The sequence below is a fragment of the Schistocerca americana genome, chromosome 1 (genome assembly GCF_021461395.2).
Source record: "Schistocerca americana isolate TAMUIC-IGC-003095 chromosome 1, iqSchAmer2.1, whole genome shotgun sequence".
Taxonomy (NCBI): Eukaryota; Metazoa; Arthropoda; class Insecta; order Orthoptera; family Acrididae; genus Schistocerca; species Schistocerca americana.
The window spans coordinates 765,949,483-765,974,556 of record NC_060119.1 but is presented as its reverse complement, the minus strand read 5'-3'; the positions used below and the strand labels follow the sequence as shown (position 1 = coordinate 765,974,556).

The 25,074-nt window shown below is 39.4% G+C and overlaps 1 protein-coding gene across 14 annotated transcripts in view; it reads right to left on the bottom strand.

Annotated features, from left to right (window-relative positions):
* Positions 1–25,074, bottom strand: part of LOC124611912 (longitudinals lacking protein, isoforms H/M/V-like) — a 453,788-nt gene that overhangs the window by 249,977 nt on the left and 178,737 nt on the right. For 3 of the 14 annotated variants that reach the window (XM_047140294.1, XM_047140292.1, XM_047140291.1), the window contains exon 8: positions 16,410–16,464. The exons of 8 other annotated variants lie outside the window; for them this stretch is intronic. In XM_047140294.1, the coding sequence (XP_046996250.1) occupies positions 16,410–16,464 (55 nt within the window). Of the gene's footprint in view, positions 1–15,904; positions 16,465–22,937; positions 23,161–25,074 lie in introns of those variants that run through there. 3 more of the 14 variants (XM_047140289.1, XM_047140286.1, XM_047140285.1) reach the window with 3 other exon arrangements.

Sequence of the window (25,074 nt, the reverse complement as noted above, 5' to 3'; positions counted from 1 at the left end):
TGCCTCTGGATCATGAGGTCCCGGGTTCGATTCCTGGCCAGGTTGGGCATTTTCTCCGTCCAGGGACTGGGTGTTTGTGTTGTCACCATCATCTCACCATCATTCGAGACAAGGCGAAACTGGAAATGGAAAGATTGGGAGCTTGTACGGGTGCTGATGACCGCGATGTTGAGCACCCCACAACCGACATCATCATCATCATCATCATCATCATCTCAGCACAACCTTTCTTTATGACATGCATAAAAGTAAAGGTAAAGAATCTTTGACCTGAAGGTTGGTTTGGACACCACAGTGCTTTACTAGGCATTGTCTTGTACAACGTAGTATATCCTTGCCTTTCTCTGGCCTATGGACTGACTTATCAAGACAATACAAAAGGACCTATAGTTTAACATAGCTTTTGAGATAAAAACAACTTGAAGTTTTCCACATTAACAAATCAGTGACACAACTGAAATAAGGACAAGTGACAGAAAAATATCCGGGACTAACTGGGGATCTAATCCCATAAACTTTAATTTGCAGTCTGGCATTAAGTCACTGAGCCATGAAAGATATATAGACTACTTATTTACAGCCCTTTTTGTATGGATACGTAGCACCTTATGTTACAAAAATATCAATTGAGTAAAATGTGGATCTTTGCCCAACCCACCAATCACCCCGTACACCTTATATGTAACTTTTGAAAATGTCTTTGAATGTGTAGCTAATAAACATTACTAGTACAGAAACCAATGCATCTACAAAGTGTAGGCAATCACCTCTTATTACAATGAGCCGTTCCCTAAATCCTCACATGACACAATCATTTTAAGTACATGCTTCATGTACGAAAACTATTTTATGAGTAAGGTATGTCGATTTCTTTAATTTCAGAAACACAAAGAAATTCAGCATGTGGCATACCATGGACAGTGCTTGCTGAAAAAGGTAACTGTGAAAGAAGGAAGAGCAACAGCATCCAATCACTTGGTGTAGGTAAGGTAGTATGGTGGTTAAAACACTTGTCTCATATTTTGGAGGACTATAATTTCCCTAGATCACTTTGTGGGAATAGCAAGATGGTTTTTCTTTTTTCTCCAATGAGACTATGGCTGATTTCCTTCTCTATTCTTCTCTAGCCTGAGTATGTAGTCCACATTTTTAAAGATGTTGATTTCAACCATAAATTGTACTTCATTTTCCCTTGATTTTGGTGAGGCAATTATTTAATTTTGATGTAATAAACAAAATGAAATTAATTTGGAGAAATAAAAATAATTCAATGTAATTTAGCATTGGTCTTTAGCATTTTTCTGCTTTGAGGAATATTCCGTCAGTTACAACAGAAGAGCTATTTTGCAACACATGAGAAGCTAGACTTTAACTAATTTAATACAATAACAGAAAATAACTTATGGGAGACCAAAAAAGCACAAAAAAGTCAACTTCTCACCCTACAGAAGACATAGCAGTGGATAGCTAAAGACAAAAAGGTGTTGATTAATGTAACTCAACTATGAAACTAGCTTGCTTCAATAGTGCATATGGGAGTGCGCACGCACGCGCGCGCGCACACACACACACACACACACACACACACACACACACACACACACACACACGTCTCTCACTGGTAAACTCTGCTGTTTCAGTTTTGATTACACACAGCAGTACTTGGCAGGGGCAATGAGTGGGAAGGTATGCGTGCTTACCATTAACTTTGCCCACTGCAGTAGATGTCCCTTTTTGAGCACCTTCTGCAGAGAATAACTGTCTTTCCTCAGACAATTTTTACTCATTGACACACAAACTTTCTGAATGGTAAGTCTGCCACATTGCCTGTTTCTACCTGAATTGATTTATCCTTTTATTTTGAATTCTCGACTACAGTACGGTTTCAGATGTGTCACCATTTTCAAGTGAGTGTAGTTTAACCCACCATTTGGACATATTTGGATCAGAGACCAATTGGTCGTCTTGTCAGACATTCCTGAATGAAATTTTCACTCTGCAGCAGTGTGTCCACTGATATGAAACTTACTGGCAGATTAAAACTGTGTGCTGGCTGAGACTTGAACTCAGAATTGTTGCCTTTTGTGCGCAAGTGCTCTATCAACTAAGCTACCCAAGCATGACACATAGCCCATCTTCACAGCTTTACTTCCATCAGTAGCTTATCTCCTATCATCCAAAATTCACAGAAGCTTTCCTGCAATGCTTAAAGGCCTACCATTCATGGAAGAAAGGATATTGCAGAGACATGGGTTAGCCACAAAAAAATGGCTCTGAGCACTATGGGACTTAACATCTGTGGTCATCAGTCCCCTAGAACTTAGAACTACTTAAACCTAACTAACCTAAGGACATCACACACATCCATGCCCGAGGCAGGATTCGAACCTGCGACCGTAGCAGTCGCGCGGTTCCAGACTGTAGCGCCTAGAACCGCTCGGCCACCGCGGCCGGCGGTTAGCCACAATCTGGGGGCTGTTTGTAGAATGAAATTTTCACTCTGGAGGGAAAATGAACTGATATAGACTACCTGGCAGATTAAAAATGTGTGCCAGACAAGAACTAGAACCTGGGACCTTTGCCAAAAGATCCAGAGTTTGAGTGTTGGTCTGGCACACAGTTATGGGGAAAAAGTCAGTTTTAGAACTATAGTACACTTCGTCAGTGGAATATATGTCAATATGCTGACCATATACAGGATGGTCTTAAGTTATACTGTTTCAATATACAGTAATTTCTTACCTAATTGTGTTCAATGTGCTGCTGGCCCCTCCCCCCCCTCCCCTCTCTCTCTCTCTCTCCATAAAGTTTTCAATAGAGTAGAATGAGCTGTCAGTACATTTTCACTTAGTGTTTGAAGTTAATTGCATTATTTATTAAATATCACTGGGAAGCTGATCAAAGATTTTTATTAATGAATACCTCATGGCTTTCTATATGGATAATGTAAGACATTTCTCCATAAATTATCATATTTATGAGTGTTATTCCTGTAGTTCTGAACTGTGATGGCTGGAAGGCAAGTAGTTCCTAAACAGTAGTCACATAACATTCTACCTACAAGTGCACAAGCTTTTCAATTGTAAGCTGAACATTGTTTCATGGGTTATACTATTGCTTCTACATACTATGAGGAACTTGAGTGCGAGACTGAAGAGACTCGTAGTTTTAAGATAAATCATTACAAAATTGTGAGTGTGTATTGTGTGTGTGTGTGCATGTGTGTGTGGTGTCTATTTTCGACAAAGGCCTTGTCGGACAAAAGCTCAGTCTTTTTGTTGTGCCTATCTGCGACTCAGCATCTCCCCGCTATATGGTGCATAGCAACTACCCTTTTAAAAATTTGTGAGACATGACACATGTATAATAAGGGAGTAACCGCTGACATACATCATTACAGACTAATTTCATTGACTCAGACACTTGTCAAGCTATTGAAAAAGTAATTTTAGACCAAATGTAATCTTTATACTGTAAACACAACTTATTAAACATATGCAACTTGGATTCCAAAAAGGGGAATCCGTAATAACACCAGTAGCATTTCTTTTTTTTCCACAAATTGCTACACAGACTGGATAAAGGAAACACATTCATTGGGATTTCCCTACGTTTGCCTATGGCCTTTGATTCTGTGGATCATACAGTACTTTTATCCGAGTCATAAACTTATAAGAGGAGCAGAGCAGATTATTACCCACCTTGATTGCATTATGTTAGGTTTTTTTTAAGACCAGTTTCAGTTCTACACGAACCGTCGTTTAATAGACAAAAATAAAAAGTAATCAGCTCTGTTCTATGAAAGTACAGAATGTTATCATACCATGTCATAAACAAACATCAAGTGCACCAGAACATACCTGATTGTATTGGCCAAAAATTGTTGTCTGGGACATGTAATTTATTGTAGTATTCACCCCAAATTCATTAGAAACTCTGTTATTGAGTAGCAAGTTGATACGTGAAAAAGTGTCTCTGAAAACCATACACAGCAGGGAAAAATATTCGATATCACAACCAATGTTGCAGAGTGTAATTGTGACACAAGCCTAACAGGTATTATGGAAATTACGAACGTGCTCAAACTTGAGATCAGACCAGTCCATTACAACTTTTGCACAAAATCGGACGAAAAGTGTATTGAGAGAGCAGAGCAGCAGATGAAAGAAGATGCCGAAGAGGCCTGCAGGACCACCATGGTCATAAAGAATATGGAGGAGGACTTCCTTTTGGATCTGGAAGCATTGCTGTATGGTCTAGTGATTGCTGATTGGAGGTATGTTTAGTTTCACTACCCAAAAAGTAACCAAAAACTTTAAACTTTTTTTCTCAAAACTGTATTTTTCAAACTGGTAGAATGTGTAACCTAACAGTACATACAATTTTGATTGTAATTAATATTTTTTTCAATTGTCCTAAGTATGATAATCAAAAATATATTGAAAATGGGTTACACAAAGTAATATTGTTGCAGGTCCAATAGGAAGGCTTCAAGAATTGCCCCATACGAACAAGGCTCTGATTGCAAGGGGTCCTTCCACTTGTTGCAACAGTGGCAGGGAGTATCTGATGTGGACACCAAAATAATTTCTCAAAGACAAAAGTGTAAGGAATAAAACTATCATCAGATTTAGCATTACTTTTTATTTTACTTAGGAGAAAGGAATCATGAAAAATTATCTATTTTTCAAGCATCCAAACAGGGCTATCCCCCTTAATACAGCCCACAGCTGGCATCTGGTATGTTTGTCACATTTGAATAAAACATTTAGAACCGCACTGAATTAATATCATTTTTTGTATGGTAACAATACTGTTCTTGAAAGTACTAATATAAAATCTGTGGTTAACCAAGGTTAAAGGCCATTATAAACGTATCATTAAATTTTAATAAGTTAAAGAATGGCAGCATCTGTGTCCATGGTATTGCTACAGGCCTGTCTTCATCATGACAGCAGTCAATGCATTTTATCCTATAACACCTGAATCCTGAAACTTATTCCTACTATTACGGATTTTATAGGAGAGCCTGAATTTGTAAGGAAACCTATTTTAATATGTGCTTTATGAAAACATCTATCAACTTTGTCAAATATATTGCCACTGTATATTAAAACTAAATATTTTCTGTTGTTATCTTTCTTAGCAGCAATGTGACTCCTACTAACTTGTTCCAGTTCCTTTTTCTTCTGCCTCCTGGTAATTTTAGTAAACTGTACGCCACTGAACTGAAATATAGCCACTTGTAGAGTAGAGGGTGACATGACTGCTCATTAATGACAAAATTTTTACATGTAAGTATTCTGAATATGCTAAATTCAAGTTCACTGTCTTTCTTTATTAGTGTTAAATCTAACTAATTTATGCAGTTATCTTCTTCCATGCCAGAGTAAATTTAATCTTTGGGTGCTTAGAACTCATTTTATATGCGACTTCCTCAATGTCATTTTTGCCTCCTTTCTACAATAAAATTAAATCATTTACACAATATGTAATTTTCAATGTAACATCAGAATTTTCATCAAAGATTTTATTTTCCAACTAATTTATAAAAATATTGGCCAAAGTTTTAACTACTCTGTTAGCCATTGCCAACCCATTCTCCTACTGGTAAATTTTGTCATTTAATGAAAAGTAATTGAACAACAATATCAGTTGCAACATTTGCACTAGTGCAATCACTTCTTCTACTGCTGCTTGTTTGTTTGTTGTCTCTTCCATGGGAATATTCGTATATAAGTTAGTGATGTCCAATGACGGTAGTGATGAACCCTCTGGTGTTATTATGTCCTTAATTTCTGCTTGGATCTTATATTCTGTTGTCAGTAAAAAAAAACTTCTTGATTTTCTTGATGTAATTCATATCATACACTATGACCACCATGGAGCCCTTAGCCTTAGTTATGAGAGCCGTTTGAGATTCTAATTTCTTATTCAAACCATTACGTTTCTGCAATTCCTTTCTGTTCTCAAGAGAAGTGTGCAGTTCACCTATGACTGACTTCCTTATTTTAAGCGATGTGTTGGTTTGTTCTTATTTATTCATTTTTGCAAAAATACAAACCACCTTCATTTCCATGACAGTCCTTTCCACTGCGTTTGAGTCAACTGGGATTCAGGTTATATTGCAGACCTTTGTTTAAAAATTTCTGCTCATTCCTCATCTATTCTGTCTCAGTTAAATTCATAGTTCTAGTAATACCTGTGTCTGAACAATTTTGGTAAATTATATTTTCATGTTTTCTTTCATTACTTTTGCCAGATATTTATGGGATCAAATGCAGTGACTGTAGTAAAAGTACAAAGGGTAAACAGGGAGGAACTTTGAATCCACATTCAGGCAGCACACTTACTCTCAGAACAAAACAGTGTTTGGGGTGTATATGGCAACCTTAAAGCATTCAGTCACAAACATTGAGCAAAATTTGGACATCTTAGAGAGAGCTAAAAAGGTATGATTCCTTAATTTCCTGGAGGAGCTTGGAATACAATTTATAACGCAATTTAACCTTGACAAACCACAGATTTTAATTAGGTATCTCCAAGAACAGTATTTTCACCATACAAACAATAACTGTTTAAAAAATTCTACTCATCCCTTGTCAATTCTATTTCAATTAAATTCATAACTCTAGTACTACCTGTGTTTGAACAAGAAAGTTTGTTTTGATCGGGGATTTCATGACAACTGAAATATTGTCACAGAGACTGGCTTGCAGTGAATAAGTGATGGAAGAATTTTAATATGATGGTGCTACTGCTCTATTTCATTTATCATTTGCCCAGTGTCAAGATATACCAAGTTCAAAGAGACTTTTCAATGAAGAATTGCAGCCACAAATTCCAAAGAAGCACAAGTCCACATTTTGACACTCTGTAAGTTGTGGTTATCACTGGAATCATGTCATTATGAGCTTACACAGCAGTAAAAAATATTTATTTCACTAACATGTATTTTTAGCAATGCTGATCAAAACATCACAAGAGCATGAACAACTGACAAACTGCCTATTGGCTTCTGTCTCGGGTTCTTCGGCCGACGTTCATCTAACGATTTTTCTGACGTTTCGCCAGCACGAGTGGCTGGCATTGTCAAAGCTTCACCCTCCATTGCCGGTGGTGAACTGGAGCCGAGCTCGCGGCCGCAGACTATATGTACCTGGCGCGCCAACGTCCGAGGGCTTCTCCGTGGTCATTTCCGGTGTGGTTCTCCTCTTGCTACCTGCGACGGTCGTTCGCTTCAGTACGGGAAGCCAGGATCCGTTTACCTTAAGGCTTTCCTCTTTCTTGTTGAAACTGTTCGCGTGTTTTTGTACTTCTACAGCTTCTCTGAACAAGCGTGTGTGATAGTGCTTCTCTACAGCCAGAACTTCCGTGTCGGCGAATTTTATTACGTGGTCGGTCTCATTCAGTGCGTGCTCTGCCACGGCCGATTTCTCCACCTGCCCCAACCTGCAATGTCGCTAATGCTCTTTGATCCTGGTGTTAAATGATCGTCCAGTCATTCCGACATAAACTTTTCCGCATGTGCATGGTATACGGTATATTCCCGACATTGCAAGTGGGTCTCTTTTCTCCTTCACTGATCTAAGACACTCTTTGATCTTCCTTGTCGGTTTGAAAATCGTCTTTACGCCATGTTTGCGCAATATACGGCCGATTCTGTCCGTCACTCTGGGAATGTATGGCAGAAAGGCCGTACCCGACATTACTTTTTCTGGTTCCTTACTTCGCCTAGTGTTTGGATCCGACGACGTACCGAAAACAAAGCGCAGATCCGACGCAGCGTATCACTTGGAATACGAATCGATTAATCAAGGCGTCTTCTCTGCCGGCGGACATACAGAGAAACCTGCGCAACACGGAAGCCCTACCGCCTCGGCTGTATGGATTACCCAAGATCCATAAGAACAACATTCCACTGAGACCGATCGTTAGCGCTCCTGGCTCACCAACGTATAAACTGGCAAAACACTTGGCCTCTCTGCTCCAGCCACACGTGGGGAAGACCGACACATACATTAGGGACTCAGGACATTTCATTGAGAAGCTGAAGAAACTGAAACTTGCACCAAACGACATCCTGGTCAGCTTTGACGTTGTTTCATTATTTACGAAAGTGCCACTCAGTGACGCTCTGGAGCACATCGGTTCCATGTTCCCGCAAGACGTCAAAAAGCTCTTCCATGCATGTCTCACCACGAGCAATTTCACGTGGAATGGCGATTTCTACGAACAGCTGGAAGGCGTCGCCATGGGTAGTCCTCTCAGTCCAGTGGTGGCCAACTTCTTCATGGAACAATTCGAAGCACAGGCACTGGACTCGGCGACTTGCAAACCTAAGGTGTGGTACAGGTACGTAGATGATACTTTCGTGGTGTGGAGCCATGGTGAAGAACAGCTCGGTGACTTCCTAAGACACTTGAACAGCCTCCATGCCAACATAACATTTACCATGGAAGTAGAAAAGGACAAGAAACTGCCATTTCTAGATGTGCTGGTCACAAGGGAAGGCGAAAACCTGGGACACAGCGTGTATCGAAAACCGACACACATGGACCGATACCTGCACAAACTGTCAAACCACCACCCGAGCCAGAAAAGAGGCATGATTAGTACGCTCGTAATGAGAGCAGAACGAATATGTGAGCCGCAACACCTCAAACGAGAAATGCAACACCTGGAAACTGTTCTGAGGAGCAATGGGTACTCCACAAATTACATTAGAAGTGTAACAGAGCCAAACACTCGGCGAAGTAAGGAACCAGAAAAAGAAATGTCGGGTATGGCCTTTCTGCCATACATTCCCAGAGTGACGGACAGAATCGGCCGTATATTGCGCAAACATGGCGTAAAGACAATTTTCAAACCGACAAGGAAGATCAAAGAGTGTCTTAGATCGGCGAAGGAGAAAAGAGACCCACTTGCAATGTCGGGAATATACCGTATACCATGCAAATGCGGAAAAGTTTATGTCGAAATGACTGGACGATCATTCAACACCAGGATCAAAGAGCATAAGCGACATTGCAGGTTGGGGCAGGTGGAGAAATCGGCCGTGGCAGAGCACACACTGAATGAGACCGACCACGTAATAAAATTCGCCGACACGGAAGTTCTGGCTGTAGAGAAGCACTATCACACGCCCTTGTTCAGAGAAGCTGTAGAAGTACAAAAACACGCGAACAGTTTCAACAAGAAAGAGGAAAGCCTTAAGGTAAACGGATCCTGGCTTCCCGTACTGCAGCAAACGACCGTCGCAGGTAGCAAGAGGAGAACCGCACCGGAAATGACCGCGGAGAAGCCCTCGGACGTTGGCGCGCCAGGTACATATAGTCTGCGGCCGCGAGCTCAGCTCCAGTTCACCACCGGCAATGGAGGGTGAAGCTTTGACAATGCCAGCCACTCGTGCTGGTGAAACGTCAGAAAAATCGTTAGATGAACGTCGGCCGAAGAACCCGGGACAAAAGCCAATAGGCAGTTTGTCAACAAGTTGCCCACGAAAGCCTTAACAATTTTGTAGCATGAACAACTGCTGTTTTGATTCTATATATATAAATACATGTTATAAGTGCAGCTGACTTCCAAAGCAGCAAACTTCCGTACTTCCTCTTCCTCTCGCTAGGCAGAGTAGCCTACTGAATAGATATTATGTTGTGGAGAGTTAATACTGACAATAAAGGTGGATTTTGTGTAGCATTTTATGAAACAGAATTGGGAAATTAGTTACACAACTAGTTTCTTTCAAATGGTATACCAGTTCCTATATGGAAATGTTGTCCCCAAAATTCGAAGACACACATTCTGAAAAAGAAGAGAGTGCCTGACTGAAAAACAGGAGAGGACTGCAAGTAAATAAAAACTATAGTTTCAAAACCACAGTCGCAATAACATAACATACTTTACACAGGCATTTTAATATTTGTGTTATATGTTTTAAATGCAGAAGACAAGGCATGTCAGATCTGTCACGGGCTACAAAGTTCACTAATATGAAGTTTAAAAGTGGACGATAAAGGTATTTTGTTGGACTAGCAAGTGTGACCCTACCAAAAAGAAAAACGGTCTTGGCTTCATGAGCCTACAAAGCCTCATTCAGCTGTTTTTCAATGAGAGAGAGTGATTTCAACATATTTTAGATGTAAAACATAGCCTACTCTAATGTCAGTAATATGATATTGCCTACCAAAAACCATTAGTGATGTTTTCCCCTTCAGCCATTTTAGAAATGTTTCCAAGTAGTAATAAATCTCTCTTTTCTTCAGGTGAAAGTAGAAGATTCTGAGAAGATAATGTATAACTAAGTCTTTATTTCATTACACAAGATCACTGCATCACACTTATGACAAATAATGTCCCTGGTGTGTGAAGGGTACTATCTCCTGTTACTGAACACAGAGGACATCGTTGAACTTTCTGCAAACCAGAAAATTACACAGACCAAATGAAGACAAATTCCTATCCCTTCTGGGTGGCACATAACAACAAGAGTAACAAGAAAATTAGGTATTTAGTTTGAGACCTGAATCTTAAAGCAAATGTGAAACTGAGGTATATCTATGTTTCGATACAAACAAATTCAAGCCTCCAAATAAATTATGAGTATTTTTTCTGCTTCTGTTAACAAACTTTTAACTATACTTTTGGACCTCCAAGAACAGACATCTCTGCACAGTGTGAACAGTTAAAACTTCAAATACAGTGTGAAAATGTTGCTGCAGTGCTGGAGGGTTTAAAGAAAGAGCTTGAATTACATAAACATAAAGCTAAAAGTTTTTACACTGAAATGAAATAATGTGAAATTTTAGTCAGAGAGGAAGGAGAGGGACATATCAAGTCAGAATGTGTAGTATTTGATTTTACGCACAAAATCACTTCCAATTCATGTCTATAACTGAGATTTTATATCCAAGGGAGATTTGATTATATGTTACAGGATTCCAATAAATGTCTGATAATTCAGCTTTCAATTTTCTGTAGACAGAACTTACTGGAAGAAAAACACCAAATGAAACTGTTCCTTTTTTTGGATCATTTCATCATATACTGTATTGTCCAGAGTGCGAAAAACCTTTCTATTTTCACAGAAGCACATGCAGATAAAAACTGAAAAAACACTGAAACTTCCTGTCAGATTAAAGCTGTGTGCCGGACCGAGACTCAAATTCGGAACCTTTGCCTTTTGCACGCTAGTGCTCTACCATCTGAGCTACCCAAGCACAACTCACGACCCATCCTCACAGCTTCAGTTCTGCCAGTACATCTCCTACCTTCTAAACTTCACAGAAGCTCTTCTGCGAACCTTGCAGAACTCTTTCTGAAACAACACTGTTGTCAAATATCATTCTGATTACATAACACACATTTAACAGACAAATGACAAATACTATCTTCCATGTGGCAGATAGTTTGCTCACATACTGTTAAAGAAGCGAAATCAGAGCACAGTGTACATTCTCAACAATGGAGCATTTGGGAGGGTGACAGTTCAAACCCCCATCTGGCCATCCAGATTTAGTTTTTCCATGATTTCTCTACATTGCTCCAAGCAAATGCCAGGATGGTTCCTTTGAAAGGGCATGGCCAATTTCCTTTCCCATCATGGGCACAATCCAAGCTTATGCTCTGCCTGTAATGACCTCGACATTGATGGGATGTTAAACCCAATTCTCCTTTCTTAAACAATGGATTGACATAATGGAGAAGACTGCAAGTAATATACACATGGTTCATGTCAATTAGTCCACAATCCTGGATTATAAAACCTTCTTTGAAAAAGATGATTTCTGTTCTGATTCTACTGCAGCAATGATGTGACAGTTAGCACATCAGCTAGCGGACTAGTGACACAGACATTTCAGTTTAAAAAAAAAAAAACATGTTCCTAATTTGGCAGTTTTAAAGATTGTCTCCAACAGTGAAATCAGTTTGAAATCTGTGAAAGCAAGAGACATTTCAAAGACCATACTATCCATTGGTCATACTTTGTGTGTATACTTCATTATGTAACCTCAGACAATGACAATGATGCCTCAGAGAGTCAAGCCTGAGATTCAGCCTGAAAACTGTTAGTGTCATATGTCTCTGGATGCCTTTGTGAACACAAGTTTTTTCACATATCTGTATGCAACTAAACAAAAGTTAATGAAATTAATGTTAAAAAGAATTCAAATAATTTCCAGAACACCACAAAAACCCCGTTTTTTGCTTTGAAACCATTCATAATTCTGATGTAATATTTTGCAAAACACAAATGTCTTGTAACATCTATCAACACAAAACAAAGTAGCTTTGATATGTGGATCCATGCTGTTTTGGAACCATCATGGCTTCAATTAGCAATGCCATTTACATTTATCATAAATGAGAATGCACATTATTTCGTACAGCCAAATGGAGTGATAAATTATGTCAGATTTCTGTTATAAAGTGATTAAAGATTTATAAAAAAATTCCTGAGGTAGCTATGCTTTAGTAGTTGCACTTGTAATTTTAAGCAGAATAAGCCTGACCCTCTGAACCTCTCACCAAGGCTGAACACAAGTCACAGAGTGTAATACCAAGTGTTGAAACAGAAGCTCTGATGTGTACTGTCCAGTTTTTCTTTCATAATATGAAGAGTTATTCTGACTTTACTAAAAGAAACTGTCCTTATATTAAAATTAGAAGTTTTTGCTTTTCTTTTATCCTGCCTTTACCCTGTCCTCTAACTTTCTATACCATTCTCTGAGTCCTCTACTTCATCTGAAAAGAAGCATTCCCAGGTCACACATTTTTGAGCATTAAAACCTCACTTTACTTAAGTACTAATCAGTTATCATTGGACTAAGGTTCCCAATTTACAAAAATAATACTTTGAAATGATTCTCTGGCATGAACAAAATCCAAGTGATAAAGCAGCAAAAAGGAGTTTGTGTTTCTCTTGTGCAAAATGCTAATACTGTTGTATACAATTTTATGAAGAGGGTACATTGCTACTCCAAATGTGGAAGAGATGCTGAGTCACAGTCAGTCACTACAAAAAGACTGCTATTCACATAAGCTTTCGGTCAAAACGCCTTCTTCCAAAGTAAAATACACACACTCCCACACAAACACGACTCTCTCTCTCTCTCTCTCTCTCTCTCTCTCTCTCTCTCTCTCTCTCTCTCTCTCACACACACACACACACACACACACACACACACACAGAGAGAGAGAGAGAGAGAGAGAGAGAGAGAGAGAGAGAGAGGGAGGGAGGGAGGGAGGGAGAGATGCTGTGGCTGAACTGCAGACAGCAACTGCAACTGATGAGAGTATGAACATGGTGTGGATCATGGGGTAAGGTGGATACAGGGGGTGGGATAGCAGGGTAGGGGTGGGGAGCATGCAAGGTCATCCTGGGGACAGGGTTGCTAGGTGTAGTTCAGAAGTTTGGTAAAGGACAGAGGGGAGGGGGGAAGAAGGGTAAAAAGACTGGTGGGTGTGTTGGTGGATAATAGAAGGCTGTGTGGTCCTAGAGTGGAAGCAGGGAAGGGGATAGGTAGGTGGAGGACGGGTACTAGTAAAGATTATAGCCATGAGGGGCTATAAGAATGTGGGATATACAGCAGGGAGAGTTCCCCCACCTATGCAATCCAGAAAAGCTGGCTTTCGTAGGAAGCATCCAGATGGCACAAGCTGTGAAACAGTCACTGAAGTGAAGCACACCACATTGGGCAGTATATGCACCAAATGGGTTGTCCAGCTGTCTCTTGGCCACAGTCTGGTAGTAGCCATTCAAGTGGACAGACAGCTTGTTATTTGCCATGCTCATGTAGAAGCAGCACAGTGGTTGCAGTTAGTTTGTAAATCACATGCATGTTTTCACAGGTAGCCCTACCTTTGACAGGATAAGAAGTATCTGTGACTGGAATAGAGAAGGTGGTGGTGGTGGGAGGAGGACGTATAGGACAGGTCTTGCATCTAGGTCAATTGCAAGGGTACGAGCCATGAGACAAGGGGCTGGGAGCAGCGATGGAGTAGGGATAGCCAAGAATATTGTATAAGTTTGAATGGTGGTGGAATACCAGTGCAGGATGGGTAGGAAGAATAGTCGGTAGGAAGTCCTAGCAGAGTATGTGATTCAGTTGCTACAAGTCCAGGGTGGTACTGAGTCCAGAGAGAAGTGTTCCTTTGTGAGTATGGTACAGAAATGGGCATCCACATGGCACCATTATACGCAAAAATATTCCTGGGCTGTCTGTCTAGAGGAATCGTCCCTAACTCCCACAACCCTCACGTGGGTTACATTCAGTGATGGTGTCTTCGAGATCTGAACCGAGGATGTGGACACCCTACCCACATTTCTCCAGAACCTGAGCAACTTCTCCCCCATACACGTCACTTGGTCCTATTCAATCTAACAAGCCACCTTCCTTGATGTTGGCCTCCACTTCAAGAATAGCTACATCATATCTCCATCCATACCAAATCGACCAACAACCAACGATACCTCAACTTTTACAGCTGCCACCAGATCTATACCAAGGAGGCCATTCCATACTATCTAGCCACCCTTGTTCATCTTATCTGTAGTGATAACCAGACCTCCAAATATACCAAGGGTCTCACTGTGACCTTCACACATGTCCCACACACTCACCATCCATCCACAGAAACACTCCTCTCGTCATCCATTACCAATCAGAAATGGAGCAACAGAATTACATTCTTCACCACGGTTTCAACTACCTTTCATTGTGCCTTGAAATGAGGAATATCTTACCGACTATCATTTCTGCCCCTCCCATAGTGGTATTCTGGCAACAACTGAGCCTGCGCAATATCCTTGTCAATCCCTACCCCACCCCTGCTCCCAAACCCTTGCCTCATGACTTATGTCCCTGCAACAGATCCAGATGCAAGACCTGTCCCATATGTCCTCCCAACACCATCTACTCCAGTCCAGTCACAGACATCTCCTATCCTTCACTACCTGTGAAAATATCCATGTGATCTAAAATTAAGTTGCAGTCACTATGCTGCTTTCTATGTGGACATGGCAATGAAGCTGTCTGTCTGCATGAATGGCCACTGCCAAACTGTGGCCAACACACATCTGGACCATCCAGTTGCTGAATATGCTGCTCACCATGATTTGCTTTACTTCAATGGCTGCTCCATAGTCTGTACCATCTACAGAACCAGCTTTTCGGAACTGTGCAGGTGGGAAGTTTACCTACCTATAATATATTCTATGTTTCCATAACCCCCTTTGGCCTCAACCTTTGTTTTCCACTTTGGAAGAAGGCCTTTTGTCCATAAGCTTAAATGTAGAGCTATCTTTCCACTGTTCCTGTCTCCAATTCATCTCCACTATTTGGTGAGAAGCAATCTGTCCTTTTCATAATATTGTTGTTATTCCTTTCTGGACTTTTCATTGTTTAATACTATTGTTTTTATATGTTTGGCTACTAAGAAAGTAAAGCAACTGCTGCACCATTCCACCTTATTCACAGTCTTCATTTGTGAATTTTTCTGTGAAACCTCACCCATTGGGTTGACTGATTTATGTGTCAAAATTCAATTAGTCCCTAAATATGTTTCTGATAATAACATAAGTTTTCAATTCAGTGTTAACTAGCATACTAGGTACCAATGAAATACCCATTAATCTTCCAATATTCCTTGATCAGTGCATCAAAATGTTACTCATTTTTATAATAACTACGCAAGTATCAATGTATGTCCAATACAAACATCCAGTTGAAATGAAATTATACTGGTAATTATCAAGGTACAATCAAAATCTCTATAAAATTACATGAATCACAGATATACACTACTGAATAAACCTAGCAGACCCAAATTCTGCTACAAAACCAGCAAACATAAACACACATTTGGCAAACAAAATCAATAAAATCATTTCAAGTCACATAATCTTACTTGTGTGTATCAAAACTGGGTTTAGTTGATAGCAATATGCCTTTTGTGATGTGCAAAGACCAGCAGTTACACATTTTGCTATTCATTCATTTTTCATATGTTGATTCTCATACTCAACTGGTCACTTTCAATTGGCAGTGAACCGAACAATGCAATGAACACACACAGCAAACTTTTCTATAGAAGAAAAAGTTTCTTGCCATTTAGTAAAATGTTATTTTACCACCTATTAAGGGTAGCCAAGTACATCAAGTGGCTTAATCTCCCGTGGTGAGACCTGAGTTTGACATAAATGGTTACGTGAAATATTTGTAGAAGTTCTTTTATTTTCATATGACTCCCACTGTAAGAACTGAGTCTGACTTAAATGGTTATGTGCAATATTTGTGGAAGTTATTTTATTGTCATGCATTGTACAACGTCCAAAGCAGCCCTTCCTGTATTCTGTGCATCTCCAATATTTCTTTGACCCAAAATCACTGTGTAAGTGATACACGTACCCTCCATAGACCAGCTTCTTCTTACCTCGTGAACTTTCCACGTAACGAGGGATACCTACAAACAACACAGGTCAGTTATGTTCTAATAATATGCAGTACCTATGTCAACAGAAAGAAAAGAGGAATATAACTGTGCCTGATGATACTCTTTCAGCAATGTTTTTGTGTCCTGCTTAGAAAGTAAAACAGGGTCATTATTTTTTGAGTCCTATAAGAGATCATTTTAACCCATCTCTAGCTTTAGTTGATGTCCCTAGTTCATAAATAACACTTAACAGATTACAATACTCTCAAAGAATGAGCATCATCATTATCTGAAGATAAAATTACGAAATGTTATGATATAAAGGTATACACTTATCTCTTAAAAATATTACGGTTTTCAAAATCATGACACGGGAGAACAAGAGAATAAAGGAAACATCAGGAATGGCTCTACAAATTACTGTAAAGTAAAGATAAAATGGAAAGTTCCTGTTTTGTATTATACACTCAGAAAATTTGTTGCCAAAAGAATGGCTATCACTGTTGGAAAGATACTACTATGATCAGATAATATTAGAAGATGAGGAGAAGCAGGTATCAGTAAGGTTATGTGTTGTAAATGCTGAATAAAAATAATAAAATTAATGATAAATAAAAAAATGAAACACTGAACATAGAAGATTAAAACATTACAAAAATTTAAATTACACAGCAACAGAGAATAAAGTGTCAGTGTCAGAAAAATCAGTAAAAACATATAAAAATGGTAGTCTTATTAGATGACATGTTTCTCTGTGGACTTACACTGAAGTGACAAAAGCTGGGGGATAGCAAAATACACATTTACACATGCTGGTAGTATTGCGTACACATAGTATAAAAGGGAGTGCACTAGCAGAGCTGTCATTTACACTCAGGTGACACATGTGAAAAGTTTCCGATGTGATTATAGCCTCATGACAAGAATTAACAGACTCTGAATGTGAAATGATAGTAGGAGTTAGATGCACAGGACATTCCATTTTGGAAATCGTTGGGGAAGTCAATATTCCGAGATTCACTGTGTCAAGGGTGCGCCAATAATACCAAATTTCAGGCATTATCTCTCAGCAGCGACAAGGCAGTGCCCTGTGGCCTTCACTTAAAGACTGAGAGCAGTGGCATCTCCATAGAGTTGTCATTGCTAACAGACAAGCAACACTGCATGAAATAACTGCAGAAACCAATGAGGGATGTATGACAAATGTATCCATTAGGAAATTGCAGTGAAATTTGGCATTAATGGACTATGGCAGTAGATGACAGGTGCAAGTGTCTTTGCTAACAGCATGACCTCGCTTGCAATGCCTCTCCTGGACTCGTGATCATATCAATAGGACCCTAGATGACTGGAAAACTGTGGCCTGATCAGATGAAACCTCATTTCAGTTGATAAGAGCTGATCGTAGCGTACAAAGTGTGGTGCGCAGCCCACGAAGCCATGAACCCAAGTTGTCAACAAGGTACTGTGCAAACTGGTGGTGGCTCCATAATGGTGTAGGCTGTGTTTATATAGAACAGACTGGGTCCTCTGGTCCAACTGAATTGACCAGTTATGGTTATGTTCAGGTACTTGGAGACCATGATTCCAAACAACGATGAAATTTTTATGGATGAAAATGTCCCATGTCACTGGGCCACAACTGTTTGTGATTAGTTTGAAGAACATTCTGGACAATTCAAAAGAATGATTTGGCCATCCAGATTGCCCAACATCAATCCAATCATACATCAATGGAGTATAATCGAGAGGTCAGTTCATGCACAAAATTCTGCACCGGCAACACTTGTGCTATTACGGACAGCTAAGGAAGCAGCATTGCTCAATATTTCTGCAGAGGACTTCCAAAGACTTGTTGAGTCTGTGCCACATTGAGCTGCTAAACTACACTGCGCAAAAGGAGGTCCAACTCAATATTAGGAGGTATTCCATGACTTCTGTCACCTCAGTGTAAAGTTACTCACAAAAAAGATGGAAAAATAGAAAAAGGAAAATATTTATGTATTAGAGTTGTGATGATTTACACTACAAAAAACTAATGCTTTCATATCTTATATACATATTAGGCAATAACATCAGTAATATATGAAAATTTTAGGAGATAACTGAAGCTGAGTGCCTAACTTGGAAATCATTTTACATTTCTCATGTGTATTAATTTTGAGCATAACAGTACTTCAGCAATGGAAACAAGTAGGAACCATAAAAAATTACATATTAAAATCTCTGAGGAAGATCTTGTAACATCCACTGTAACCATATAACAAAATGACTATGTCTTTCACCAGAGGAAAACTAGTCATCTTAAAATGTTTTCACTACCACTGTATCGAAGACTTGCAGTGATACCCCAGTCTTTACTATTTCCAGTATTACTCAATAAGAAATACTACAGATATCACCTTACAAAAATAAAACAACAACAAACTAAGAACTGTAAATTATTCCCAGTACAATACTCACAAATTTAAATTCATGCAGTGACAAATAACCTCTGTGTATGAATATATGATCTGGTTAAGCAAAATAAAAAATAAAAATAAATAAAAAAACAATCGTACTTTGATTATTATTTGTAACATTAGTCATAAATTCATCCAGCTCCTTGCTGGAGAAAATGCCAAGTTCTACACAATCAAGGGTTGCAAATATTCTTCCACAATCTTAACATACACCATTTTTAGGATATTTGTTCCAGTGATCACAAATTAACTATGGGAAAGAGGATACTTAAACTAACTGTATCACATTTCAGAAACAAGGAAGTAAGTTCCTATAACATTCTTTTGGGTGGGTATAGGTTCCAATAACATGTGTGTGGTTGCATCATTATACAAATAAAACAACAAAAATTTTGTTTACACATGAAATGTATTCACTGCTGCAAATATGTATCACCTCCAGCTGTATAATGGAATAAGAAAAATGAAACTTTGTGGCAAATCAGGAATTGAAAACCTATTTCCTGCTTTATGCAGGTGGTCACCTTAATCGCTTTGGTTGTTTGAGCAAGATTCACAATCAGATCCAAATGTCCATATGTCATCATCAATGTGCCACTCCTGTACACGTACATCTCATTAATATTATTCCCATACAGCAAAGATTTTATTTGTAAGTTGCAGGCTCGGTATTAGGTGATGAACACAAAATTTCAGTGCTCACATTGTGAAGAAGTACGATGCAGTGTTCCTTTGGATATGTATGCAACTGTCAATATCCCATTATACAGCTGGAGGTGATTCATATTCCTAACTGTGAATACCTTTCATGTCTTTCATAGCAGCTGTAGTCGCCACAGTGCCTGTTCCTACAGACATGCATGCATGTCTGAAGGAAAACTGCACCGTACTTCTTCACAAAATAGGCACTGTCATTTTGTAAAATTCTATTTAGTTCTACAGACAGAGTTCTTCAAAATGATCACTTGTGAGATTTTTTCGCAACTGTGTATGTGCTGAATTACCAACTGCCACATGGTAGGGGTCTCTAGGTATCTAATGTCAACAGAATGAAGAGGAAACAGCAAAATCACTAAACGTAAACACAAGTCACGTGGAGACTACCCACCTCCCCACTACAGCTCAGACTGCTCAGTGCATCAGTCCCGGACCTACGATATTTCTGAACCAGGGCAATATTACAAAGTGGCGCCCAGCCACACATCTGTAGCCAGAAGTGGGAGAAGGTACTCCTCAAACACAACTCAACTGCATATGCACAAGAGCCTGCCTGCAACTGCTCAAACGAATCTAATGTAAACAGCTGTAACATCATGCTCATCAGAGGCAATTTGTTTTTAGGAAGCATTGCATAGTCCTCCTAAAGCCTTTGACACTCTTTGCAGATGGCAGACGCTTGTATGAGCACTGTTTTTTGTCGTTGTATATGGCGCATTTCTTTGTGACTTAAGTTTTATTTCCTTTTTTTTTCTCCTGTTCATGCTTTGTTGCTGCAGTATTATATTCTGCAGGTGCAGGATACAATAATATCCTTTGTTGGAGAATTGGTTCTTACCACTCAAAATCACAAAAATTTAACTGAAAACTAAAAAAATGAAAAATTTCCGGGATTCTAAAAAATTCCCGGTTTTTTCCCGATGAAAAAATTCCCACATTTTTCCCGGATCTCTGGGTTGTCCCAGGTCGTATACACCCTGTTTGCCATTATCTGACACGCACAGAATAGATACAGGGAGATAAGAACTACTAATGGAGGAAGAAGAAACATTTCTGTTCACTGTTGCCAATAGTGTCCTAGGTGTATTTAATAAAAATATCAGGAGACCATAGTAGCTAAAGTAATCACTAAAAACTGACATCCCAACTTTCTCTCCCTCCTATCCCCCCTCCATTTCTCCCTCCCTAACAAACATTAATTAAGTCATCGTGTTCTGTAGATCCCATTAAGAAGTATTACCTACAGGGATATGAAACAAACCAAGGTACACTTTAACAAAAGACAACCAAGTCATAGATACCTAACCTGTTCACATTATTAACAATAAACTATCATTTTGCTGATTAGTACTGTTGGGAGCTTGTTTCAGTTAAATTTAATATAGTAAATTACAAGGGAAGCGCGTGTGCGCACGCGCGCCCACACACACACACACACACACACACACACACACACACACACACACACACACACACAGAGAGAGAGAGAGAGAGAGAGAGAGAGAGAGAGAGAGAGAGAGGAATCATTAATTGAAAAAGAAAGGAGAGAGGAAAAATAAAGCAAACTAAAATACTTGGGTACAGTACATCTATGGGCCTAGTTGATGACCAGGCTAGTATAGAAAGATCCAGCCACTCTGCAATACATTACAACATCCCACTTAAGTATGTACTACATTCATCTAAAATAGATGATAATCCCCTGTGTAAATCAATAGTGCCCCTCCTGTCATCATATAAAGAAATTAGCAGTATTGGATGGAGGGGAAGATGCAACACTTTATGAAATAAAAAGTCAAATACAAAGTCCCAGTCGGTCCTGGAACGAGAAAACTGAAGTCTAAACACAACCATGAACCGAGCTGTGATACACCACTAGAATGCTTGAACAGTCTTTGTCACATCATAGAAGCAAAAAAGCAGCTTTTACAGTTATCTGTAATGGCCAAGCTAAGAAATGTTTTGTAAGTCACACCGTAAGTAGGAAATGCATGAAGAAAATGAAACATTAAAGTAAACACGACATGTATTAGTTTGGTGCATAAGTTTGTAGTGCTTTTGTTTTGCATGTTGGTATTATGACTGCTATGGATTTATTTATTTATTGATTGTCTTTTTGATTTGCAGCTCACTGTTGCTATTTGAGTTTACATATTAAGCTTTCATCATTTGGAAATAGATAGTGGAGCTGTGGACATTAGAAAATGGAGTGCCAAGTAGCAGAGGCAGGGGTGATAGTAGCAGAGGCAGCAAGAAACATTTGTGCTGTGTTTGGGGATAATGCCATTTGGCGGAGTATGGTACAGATTGTGAACAACACCAACCACTCCTATCCTGTATCATTAGTGGTGACAAGAAATGGTGTCTTTATGCTAAAATAAGGAAAATAAAGGAACGGTTGGGTCCAAACTCTCCATACAAAGACCAGCACATATCCACAAAAGAGCATGGTATGCACTGGGTGGAACAGCGATAGTGTTTTGTACTATGAATTGCTTCCCTGAGGTGTAACCATCACTGCTGACATTTATTGTCAAAAACTGAAATGTCTAGCAGACACAGTGCAAGAACAATGACCGGGAAGACTGCATGAGGAGATGCTACCTCATGATAACACCCATCTGCATTCTGCTATACTGACAAAAAATGCTACACAGGAGCTGAGTTGTGTAGTCACTCCACACCCAACTTATTCACCTGATGTTGCGTCCTCCTCGGATATTCAGCTTTTCCACAACCACTTTCAAGGATCTTCCTTTCCATATGAAAATGCATTCTGAACATGGCTCGAAGAGTTCTTCAGCTCAAAATCACATGATTTTTACAGTTGTGGCATTGAAAAGTTACCCCAGCATTGTCAGACTGTTGTAAATAGTGAAGGAGAATACATTATTGATGACTACAGTCTCTGTTATGAATATCTGTTGTGTTTATTAAACTTATGGAAAATGGTATGAACTTGTGCACCAACTCAGTGTATTCTGCTGAACATGACAGCAGATGGATCAGATAAAAACAACTCTGCAGGTGTAACTTCAGTTATCTCCTAAAAATGGATTTTCTCTGTTAGAAATTAAGAGCTCTGAATCAATACTTTTTAGCAACATGTATACTTGTGATCAGGGCAACTAGACTGAAGATTTCTTTTTAATCGTAGATTTATAACTATAACTGCAATAAGCCTGAATTAGATGCCATGAAACATTCTAACCTGGTCTACCTGTTCATAAGAATGTTATAAGGTACTACACACAGCATATGCACCAACTATTTTACTGAATCACATATTTATATCAACAAGAACTTTGTACAAACCGTTCTTACACATAATATGCCTTGGTGTGGTATGCTTTGAAACACTCAGGCATACAAAGAGCGATATCACAATCGGCACACCACCAGGATGTTTCTTTACGGCACACTTTTCCCATCTGGCTCTTACTGACATCTGCACACACTTTGCAGACACGTGTTGGGTGTAATTTTCTCTCGGTAGGAGGTATCTTTTCAGCAAAATGTCTGCCACTAAGTCTGTTTGGGACAACACCTGGAGAAGAAACAATTCCTTTATATTTGTTGCCCTGTGCAGCCAAAGGGTTCCCTAACTGTGTATAAACTGGGAGAGGGTAACCTTTCTTCTTTTGCCCATATCACTTGTCTCCTGACTAAAGCAGAAACTTCATTCGTGATTCTTATTACAAATTTACAAAGGAACAGCCATTTCCACCATTTGAATTGCTTTCTTTTGAAAGGATAGTAAGCAATCATTTGATTCTCTACTCCTATTATTAGAATATTATTAGCCAAACCTAAGTGCGAAAAGTCACTAATCTCCTTCACAAACACACAGTCATCACTGTTACCAAAGAAGTGTGCTGTGTTGAGAACATCAAAATAATCCTCATGTCTTTGTCTTTTGAATACATACAGCTCATAAAACTCATTCCCCTTTTTAATTTTGGGGTGGAAGCTGTACATTAGGGAACACCCTTTCTGTCTACTGCTTAGTCATGCACTCCTATAAATAATGTATACAGGATGGCCAGGAACAGTCTGAAAAGCTTGTAAGGGTGTTACTGGGTAGTTTGTGCTTAGAAATAATTGTTAAGAAAATAATTTGATATGTTGCACTGTTTCCGCAATAATTAGCATTGAAGCTAGCCAATCAGGCCATTTCCTTTTCAAATTCAAGCAGCCCGCCAGATACAATTAGTGTCAGTTGCTCTCATGGAGTAGGCGATATTACATGAGACTTCTCATCCTTTGGCTCATGTTTGATTATTATACCACCCCAAGACCAATTTTTTGCATAGTTCTCTTGTCTGGTTTTAGGAAACCAAGCAAAGAACACATTTGGTGACACTGTCTCTTGCAGGCCACTTGAACTTCAATGTGCAACCGCCAGAGTGGCTAACTTCAGTGCTAATTAACTCTGAATGATGCAACATATATAATTCTTTTCTTAACAATTTCTCAGCACAACCTACCCTGCAACACCCTTTTAAGCTTTTCAGACTGTTTTTGGTCACCCTGTATAAAGTGAATCATATATATGAAATACACATGTTGAAATATTTTTTGAGCAATCAGTGATAAAGTACCTCGACATGTGATACCAGACAACTTTTCCCAAAAATACTGCACCGAGCGAGGTGGCGCAGTGGTTAGACACTGGACTCGCATTCGGGAGGACGACGGTTCAATCCCGCGTCCGGCCATCCTGATTTAGGTTTTCCGTGATTTCCCTAAATCACTCCAGGCAAATGCCGGGATGGTTCCTCTGAAAGGGCACGGCCGACTTCCTTCCCCATCCTTCCCTAATCCGATGAGACCGATGACCACGCTGTCTGGTCTCCTTCCCCAAACCAACCAACCAACCCAAAAATACTCCATCTTACGTACAGACTGTACAAATTTTTTTGGGTGCCATTAGAGTGTCTAGACAACAGAAGAAACAAACTGTATCCTGCTTATGGAAGTAGTGCAAAAGGAACAGGCTTTGCTTCCCCCAAGCTGTGCAGCCACTATAAATACACTTTGTGCTTCATACTGAGCATCTATCCTCACTGTGGAAAACATGATTTATATTCTAGGAAGGTGTCATATGTAGAGCTTCTGATGAACCAGGAACTGCTTTATCATCCTAGCACAAACAGCCCAGATATGACTAAATGAAATGCAGCGGTTGATAACAGTTGCTACACTGTAGCAGTGGATGGACACAAAACACTTCTTGGCCCAACTCTTCCTACTTTTGGCTCTTTGCAATGAGGGAGTCGTGCACTCTAAAAGTAGTTCACATACTGTACACACAAAGGCAAAGAATCATAAAAGACTTTATGCTATAATTGCATGGCTTGTTTTACATGTACACACAACACTACATTCGTCCTTTTTGAGCAATCAGTGATAATGTACCTCAACACGAGATACCAGACAACTTTTCCCAAAAATACCCTAC